General features: G+C 35.0%; 1 protein-coding gene across 1 annotated transcript in view; it reads left to right on the forward strand.

The window, feature by feature from the left end:
- Positions 1–7,088, forward strand: part of PPIL4 (peptidylprolyl isomerase like 4) — a 33,225-nt gene extending 26,137 nt beyond the window's left edge. Inside the window, exon 13 of the mRNA XM_076002875.1 lies at positions 5,894–7,088. Within this exon, the coding sequence (XP_075858990.1) occupies positions 5,894–6,145 (252 nt within the window). The 3' untranslated portion in view covers positions 6,146–7,088. The remainder of the gene's footprint in view (positions 1–5,893) is intronic.
- Positions 7,089–9,587: the final 2,499 nt, after the last annotated feature.

A 9,587-nucleotide genomic window follows, 5' to 3' on the forward strand; every position in this document is an offset into this window, starting at 1 on the left:
GCTTATCACCAAATGTTATATGTAGTACAGCTCTTGAGGTTTTATGGCATCTAAAACATTTATGCCCTTCCATATTGTATATAAGAAATAAAAACACTAATAATTCTCTTGATCATCCTATAAGCTCTCCTGAACAGCATATTTTTAAAAACAATAAAAGAATCCCCAGCCGGATGGTGGCTCACGCCTATAATCCCAGCACTCTGTGAGGCTGAGGCGGGAGGATTGCTCAAGGTCAGGAGTTCAAAACCAGCCTGAGCAAGAGCAAGACTACTTCTCTACTAAAAATAGAAAGAAATTAATTGACCAACTAAAAATATATAGAAAAAATTAGCTGGGCATGGTGGTGCATGCCTGTAGTCCCAGCCACTCAGGAGGCTGAGGCAGGAGGATCACTTGAGCCCAGGAGTTGGAGGTTGCTGTGAGCTAGGCTGATGCCATGGCACTCTAGCCTGGGCAACAGAGTGAGACTCTATCTCAAAAAAAAAAAAAAAATCTCCAAAGAAAATTGATTGTAAAAAGAAGAAATCATTTCCAACCTGTGTTTTGTCACTCAGTTAAATAAAAAGCAGATTACATCACAGCCCCTTGCTTTTGTTTTACTACAGGGAGACTGTTGAGCTAGGATCTGGTGGATGAGAAGGATTTCAGTAGGCTAAGGTGAGAATGAAGGGACTCAAGATAGTGAGAATGTCAAGCAGAGACAGAAAGAGAGAAGTGAAGTATGCATAGGCAAAAATAAAGGACTTGCTGTCAATAGAACTAGGTTTACATTTCTACACACTGCTAGTCAGTGAAGTGACCTTAACAATTTACTTAACTTTCTGAGCCATAGTTTCCTCTTTTGTGAAACTAAGATAATACTTCACAGGCATATTGTTAGGATTAAGTGAAAATATATATACATATATATATATGTATATACACATATATATGCAAACGCTTTATGCACTGGCTATTATTATTATAGCTTTTTAAAAAATTTTTTACTATTGTAGTCAAATTACTATGTTTTAGAGTTACTTGGAATAGTTTCTGTGGGTATCCATTAACTAGATTCATATTTCAATTAAATTATTTTCAGTGTTTGATTGCTTTAAAACTTTTTGTTTTATAGTTTTAAAAACTGTTTCTGAAGTAAAATCTACAAAATGGTACAGAGAACCTAGCTTCTATCCTTGTCCCTTCCTCCTTCCCTTTGTAGATAACTATTTTGTGTGTGTTACAGTTGATTATTCATTTTTTTAAAAATTTCAGCAAATGTATATATCTTAGTTCTCTGTTTCCTAGGTAGCATTGGTTCCTACTTCTTGTTCCTGCTTATAGTCCAACAGAGGAATAATCTTTTTTTTTTTCATAGCCCTTTAGTTGTTTAAAGATTGCCATCATTCCTGCCCAACTCCCAGTTTTTAAGTTATATCTTTGTGCCTTTAAATAAAAGTAGTAGGTAGTAGCTAACATTTTTTTGTCCTTAAAATGTGAGGTTGATTCCTTTATCAGCTTTGCACAACAAAGAAAGTGAAAACAAAAAAGATAAAGTTATTTGCCCATAATTTTACACAGCTAATAAGTAATGGAGCTACAGTTTAAACTCAGACATGGACTCCTAACTACTCTACTGCTGCTCTTCTCACCTGGGATATATTCCTGTCGGTTTTCTTTCCTAAATCTCATTGTCATTTTAGTAAAATTTGTCCCATAGTGTAATATTCCAATGTGATATAACAGGAACCTCTCTTCCCTCTTAATTTCTTTACTACTTCAGTCTAAGATAACCCCAATCTTTTTTTAATGGTGGCTATATCACATTTCTGTGAATATTTAGTATGTTTTCTGCTAAAAACTCTTAATTCTCCCCTCCCCCATCTGCTTTTAGCTATACATCCTTCTCATCCTGCACTTATACATGGAATCTTCAGTGAATTTAAACCTGAAATAAACATTGGTGCATTTGAGATAATTGGAGGTCTAAAAGAGTTCGGAGACTAGCTGTGTTATAAGTCTGTCTCTCACTCTCCCCTCTGCCCTTTTGTGGATCTTTTTGATTCTATTTGATTACTTAAAACCTTACAGTAGCAAATATCCTTCTCTTTTGGTATGGAGTTAAAAGCATCAAGTTTTGGGGGGAACGCTGTCAGTATTAATATTTTTTAACAGAATTTTAAGGCAATCAGAAACTTATGAAATTATTAATTTCTGAATAAATCTCTTAAATTTATTTCTCCCCTCAAAATGTATTAAAGTAAATGTTTTTTTCTTTTATACTTTGATTTAATAATATAGCTACATTAATTTTCTCTTTCTAATAAAATTCAGCATCAGTATTTAAGATTTCAGTGGACCGCAATTTTTTTGTATTCTGATTATTTTCTTTTTATTTCAGCCTTAAAAAGGCAATTATTGAAGGGAACTTTTCAGTACTAGGTTAATTTGAGATCTAGCTAAAATTTTCCTATTTGTTGGTATTTGCTTGGTGAGTTTGGTTTCCTAAGAATGTTTTAACTTACTTCTTCATATTCTTTGTTTTTTATTGAGTGACAGTCATACTATTCAATTCGAAAACTTCTCTGCTTAATTTTTCCACCTCATGTCTTAATTCCAAAGATGGTTTGTGTTGTTGAGGTTTGGGTTTTACTGGGGTTACAGGAAATGAGTATTCAGCGGGAGTTGCCTAGCTGAGAAGTATTCATACTAGTAATCAGTCCTCCACTGGGGTTTTCATAGTGTTTTTATTCTTATAATTTGGGACTCTATTTTTACTGTCATTTCAATGCCTTAATATTATTTTAATGATTTAGATTTAACTAAATCTTTTATTTAGTCCCAGAAACCTGAACAAGTATAGCTTTTAGTTAGATTAGACTTTTTGATTACTTTACATCAAGTCATTGCTAGGTTAAGTTGATTGCTTTAAGTTGGCCATTTTGTGTTTTTGGTGTTTTTCTTTCCGTTTTGGCCACATGGTAGTTTAATCATCTATGTCTTAAATGTATAAAATAATAGAATTGTTTAAAGTCCATTCTGGAAAGGACTTAGAACTTATCTAATTCATTTCCCTCACTTTAAATATGAAGGTGGTGATCCCACAGGTCCTTAGGCCTTTATAGTTTAGTGGGAGAGCTAGAACTTTAACATTTATTTTGATTCAGTCAGGTGTTGGAGTTATTTTCATTATTCTGTACCCCACACCCTCTTTTGAATTTTGTATGTCATTACTGAGCAATTAAATAATTATCTCCAGAAACCTTCCCTGATAAATCTAACCTCAAGAGTACTTCTTCTTTGACATATCTCCTAAATGGCAAAGACTGTTTGAACCCAGATCTGCCTGACTTCAAAGCTTATTATATAGCTTTGAAAACTGCTCCAAGTAGGAATGATTTTAAAGTTTCAGTCCAATTCACATTTTCTTCTTCCTTAATTTTTTCAAAGAATTAATTGTTATATAGCCTTTTATTTCTTTCATTTGATATATTTTTAATCTTTTTTATGTGATGTCATTTGGAAATATATTTCTCTTTTATTTTAAATACTCAAAGCATTTAAGTACCTATTTATAAAATAATATGCTGAGGATTATATGGAGTTATATTTAATACATTGGCTGATAGTCTCTGCATTTTATGTTTATTGTCTCAACCAATACAGAAATAAGTACTAGGTATACAGATATAATAGTACACAGATATTTATATTTTGCATGTGTTACAGGAAGTATAAAAAATTCTTTTATCTAGGAATGTCATATTTTGCTAGAAAGTAGATGGTAAAGGATTTTTCTACTTCATGAACTCTTACAGAATGACAAGAACTATTAGGATTGTGTGGAAAATCATGAATCATTTTATAATATTGTATTCCACAAACACAGTGATTATAACAGTCATTTTGGATCTGTTTTCACATACTGCAAACTCTATGCCAAGTGTAAGGTATAGTTATCTAGACAATTAACCATTTGCTTAAAACCCAATTTTTTTTTTTTTTTTGAGACAGAGTCTCACTTTGTTGCCCAGGCTAGAGTGAGTGCCGTGGCGTCAGCCTTGCTCACAGCAACCTCAAACTCCTGGGCTCGAGTGATCCTTCTGCCTCAGCCTCCCGGGTAGCTGGGACTACAGGCATGCGCCACCATGCCCGGCTAATTTTTTATATATATATCAGTTGGCCAATTAATTTCTTTCTATTTATAGTAGAGACGGGGTCTCGCTCTTGCTCAGGCTGGTTTTGAACTCCTGACCTTGAGCAATCCGCCCGCCTCGGCCTCCCAAGAGCTAGGATTACAGGCGTGAGCCACAGCGCCCGGCCTAAAACCCAATTCTTTTTTTTTTTTTTTTTTTTTTTTTTTTTTTTTCATCAAAAGGAGTTTTATTGACTAGCTCAAGCTAGGGTCTAAGTCCCAGAGCACTGATACAGTGGCCTCTATTGGGACAAAGACCTAAAATCCAATTCTTAACCATGGGTATCCATGACTGGATTTTAAGCTTTGACATTTATGTCTATAATAATGTCTATGGTGATAGAGTTGGGACCCTTGAGAATTCAGTCCTTAGAATTTTGCCTTTCCTTTGGGCTATCTTTTGAGAAAGTTGAATTTTACAAACTATCTCTTAAAAGTGCATTGACTCTGGTCTCTTTAAGATTTTAGCCATGTGCTGAGATTCTTGTTTTAATTAGGGATAGGGCACAAACAGAAATAGAATTATTGCCATTAACTAGCCCTCTTCCATATGGGAAAGTTACTACTGCTATTTAATTATTAAGAATAGAATTAAATGTACCTCTTTGTTGTCTTTGAGGCAATGAATTATTCCAGTGTTTCTTAACTGATTTTTAAGATATATATAAATAATAATTTTAACAAAAACATATCAGCCTAATCTAAACATGGAAAATTTATTTGAAGATCTGGAGAGGGGCTGTTATAAAATATAATAAAACATTTTGAAAATTAATTGCCCGGATGAAAGTATACAATATTGCATTTAAGACTGGTTGACTTATCTAAGACCTCTTCCTGCTATGTTATTTAAATGATGTCTTCTTTTAGCATTCTTATGGGGAGTTAGTAGTTTCATTTCATTGCAGATCAATGATGGGACCACATTTTGGAGAATTAGAGAAAGGGGAGGTGGAAATCTGACTATACATAATCAGAATTTTTGGTATTATAACATTGCTCTAAAGACTTTTTCTAATTTCAGTGTTTTGGGATCTGATCTTTCAATTTAGCTGAAATAGTAGATACAAAGCAATGAGATTATTAAGAAAACTGGTTAAATCTCTTTCTGAATTATTTTTTCTCTTTTTAACTTTTTAAAAATTGGGTCTTGCTTGTTAATCCAGGCTTGCCTCAAGGGATCCTCCCACCTCAGCCTCCCGAGTAGCTGGGACTACAGACTCGTGCCACCATGCCCAGCTGTTTTTTGCTTTGTAATTTATTTTATTTTGAAAATTTAATTAATTAGAGAGAGGGTCTTACTCTGTTACCCAAGCTGGAGTGCAGTGGCACAATCATAGCTCACTGCAGCCTTGAACTCTTGGGCTCAAGCGATCCTCCTATATCAGCCTCCTGAGTAGCTGGGACTACAGTTGCTCGCCACCATGCCTGGCTAATTGTTTTTATTTTTATTTTTGTAGAGGCAGGGTCTTGCTATGTTGCCCAGGCTGGTTTTGAACTCCAGGCTTTAAGTGGTTCTCCTGCCTCAGCCTCCCAAAGTGCTGGGATTCAGTTGTGAGCTACTGCACCCAGCGTGCTTTATAATTTATAAGATTATTGGCGTTAGTGGTAGTGTTCAAATCTGAGCAGTTACAACAGCTAAAGTTTCATTAGGTAGCAATGCCCACAAAATGATTATTTTACTGATTCATCTGTAACTCTCCGTTCCTTTGACAGGATATCTACAGAGAAATGGGGTTTGGTCACTATGAGGAAGAAGAAAGCTGTTGGGAGAAACAAAAGAGTGAAAAGAGAGGCCGGCCTCAGAACCGAAGCCGTAGCCGATCTCGAGAACGGGATGGCCACTACAGTAATAGTCACAAATCCAAATACCAAACAGATCCTTATGAAAGAGAAAGGAGTAAAAAACGAGACCGAAGCAGAAGTCCAAAGAAATCCAAAGATAAAGAAAAATCTAAGTACAGATGAAAGATAAGAGGCAGAAATGAGTGGCTGACATACTCACCCTTGTCTGACTTAGAGTACCAGGAAAGCAGGTGTTCAGATTTTGTGTCAAAACAGTTAAAGGCTGTGCTTGTTATTTTTCTCATACTAGGATATGGCCCTTTTAGATTAATACTGATTGTATAGGGCACTGAAAGATAAAGAATTGAACATTTTCTTTGTATACATTTTTCACATTAATTTTATTGTTATATATAAATGGTAGTCTTCATTTTTAAGTCACATTTTCACTCTTTTTTAAATGAAGTATTTCATACTACAAAAAATATATAAACATGTATAAATAAAGTATAAAGAATAATAAATGTAAATATCTGTGTACCCATCAGCCAGCTTAAGAAATAGACTATTACCTACATTTTAGAAGTCCACTATGGGCTGTCTCCCTCTCAAGTAATTATTCTGCATTTTGTGTTTGTCATTGTTATTATAGTTTTACAACATATGTATCCCTAAATGAAATCTTAATTTTGTATGTTTTTGAATTTTATATATGGCATAATATATGTTTACTTCTGTGACTTTCTTTTCCAATGTAGCATTTTTTGAGAGCCATTCATTTTTTATTGCTATATAGTGTTACATGAATATGCCACAAATTATTCTTCTGTTGATGGACATTTGGGTTTTGTGTTTGTTTTGTTTTCACTGTTGCAAATGATGCTGCTGTGAACATTGTCTATTTAGGCGTGATATTGCTTGGTCATGTGGTATGGGTATCTTCATCTTTCCAAGATAATGCCACATTTTATTCTGAAACAGCTGTACCGGCACACTGAGTAGCTGTTATTTCACATCATCTCCAACAGTTGTTAACACACTGACTGCCGCACTAGGGGAAAAAAAAATTTTTCCCTGGGGCTATGATATTTTATTAAAACTGTGCTTTCTAATTTGTTATTTTTTATTGTTTTCTGTGGGTGAGTTATATGCAATGCAATCCATGTTTTTAGGATTAAATTGTTAGTGTTAATTGTAAGAATAAGAACATCAACAAGATTTTCGCAAACCAACTATAGAGTTTTGCTTCACAAGGCACCGGGCTCAAAACTAGCCTGAGTTAAATATAACTCAAATAGTAGTCAATGTATTAAATTTGGACTTTTAAATTTTGCCATTCTAATGGACGTTAAGTGGTTATCTTATGATTTCCAGCAAGAAGACTACTGTTCTTACTTTTGTTCTTCTCTGTGTAAAGTTGTTTTTTTTTTCTGGCTGCTTTTAAGGTTTTTCTCTTGATCACTGGTTTTAAGCAATTTCATTATGATGTTCATGATACAGTTTTCTTTCATGTCTCTTCTGCTGTGGCTATTTACCTGTTTATTGTTTTCATCAAATTTGGAAATTCTGAGACATTTTTTCTTCACTTATGTTTTTCTGTCTCTCTGCTCCTTTTTACTTATCTCCTGGAGTTTTAGTTATTTTTTTTTTTTTTTTAGCAAGAAAGTATTTTTTTTTTTTTTTTTTTTGAGACAGAGTCTCGCTTTGTTGCCCAGGCTAGAGTGAGTGCCGTGGCGTCAGCCTAGCTCACAGCAACCTCAAACTCCTGGGCTCCAGTGATCCTTCTGCCTCAGCCTCCCGGGTAGCTGGGACTACAGGCATGCGCCACCATGCCCGGCTAATTTTTTTTTATATATATATCAGTTGGCCAATTAATTTCTTTCTATTTATAGTAGAGACGGGGTCTCGCTCTTGCTCAGGCTGGTTTTGAACTCCTGACCTTGAGCAATCCGCCCGCCTCGGCCTCCCAAGAGCTAGGATTACAGGCGTGAGCCACAGCGCCCGGCCGGAGTTTTAGTTATTAATACTTGTGTGTATGTTAGGCCACTTGAAATTGTCTCACAGCACGCTGATGCTCTTCAGGTTTTTTAAAGTCTTTTTTCCTCTCTGTTTCATGTTAGTTTCCATTGCTATGTCCTCATTGTTCATTAATTTTTTCTTCTGCAGTATCTAATCTCCTTTTAATCTTACCCAGTGTATTTTTCACCTCAGACATTATATTTTTAATCTTTAGAAGTTCTGTTTGAGTCTTTATCTTCTATGTCTCTCCTTGACATGCTCATGCTTTCCTTTATTTTTTTGAACATCTCATACACACACACACACACACACACAAAATAGCTGTTTTAATGTACTTGCCATTCTGTATCATTTGTAGTATGTTTCTATTGATTTTTTTTTTTTTTTTTTTTTTGCAACCTGCATTGCTCAGGAATGTTTCTATTGATTTATTCCCACCCAATCCCAACTCTTCCCTACATCCTGCCTACCCCTGCCCCCCATTGGATTGTAATTTTCTTCTTTGCTTGCCTGGTAATGTTTGGTGGTTATGTTGGGTGCTGGAGTTTCTGTATTCAGCTGTCTTGAGCTTTGTTCTAGGACATGATTAAGTTACTTGGAAGCAGTTTCATCATTTTATAGCTTGCTTTTAAGCTTAATGAGTTAGGACCAGAATTGCCTTTAATCTAGGGCTAATTTGACCCACTACTAAGGTAATACCTTTCTGAATAATCTTCCCTATTACACGGTTTCTCCACTCTGCCTTCTGGGAACACGAACTATTCTGAGCCATGTATGAGCTCTCAAACTGTACCTTCTGTTCCTTTCTCATAGTTCTTTCCCAGCCTTGAATAGTTTCCTCACATAAGCTGATTGGTGTTTAGCTGAAGAGACCAGAGGGGAACCCTCTGGAGCTCCCTCCCTCTCCAATACTCTGCCCTACACATTTTACCTTGGCTCCCCTAAATTCTCTATGCAGGAAGTTTATTTCTCTAGCCTAGTGCTACAGCCTGGGAATTCCATGTAGTAAGCTTGGGCAATTGTGGGGCTTTCCTTGTTTGTTTTCCTTCTTTCAGGAGTCACTGTCCTGCATTGGCTGTTGTCCCCGTGTCTGGAAAACTTTGTTGTGTATATTTTGTACAGGGAAGTTAAATAATGCCTCTGTTACCCCATTTTAACAGAGTAAAAGCTAATTATCATCTGGATTTGTACTTCCTAAATGCTAACAAGGCTGAACATCTTTTCACTTATATTCATTTTTGATTGTTCTCTGTGAAAAGCTTGTTTCATGTCTTTTGCCCATTTATATTAGGTTATCTTTTTCTAACTAATTTCTTTAAAGAGGCTTTTTTATATATTGTAGATACTAAGAATAAGTCAGGGAGTGTTTCTGTTTTCTTGGAAGTGAAGAAAAAGATTTAAATGATCTATTCCTTGAAAGTTGGATAAAGCTTGCCTATAAAATTGAACCTTGCATTTATTTTATGAGAAAATTTCTTAACTATTGATTAGATTTCAATTATTATAGAGTTGTTAGCTTTTCTATTTCTTTAGTGTCAATCATTTTTGTTATTACCTTTTTCTGGGAAGTTGTCATTATCGTAGTTTTTAATTTATTGACAAAGTT

Source organism: Microcebus murinus, chromosome 5 (assembly GCF_040939455.1).
Source record: "Microcebus murinus isolate Inina chromosome 5, M.murinus_Inina_mat1.0, whole genome shotgun sequence".
Lineage (NCBI taxonomy): Eukaryota > Metazoa > Chordata > Mammalia > Primates > Cheirogaleidae > Microcebus > Microcebus murinus.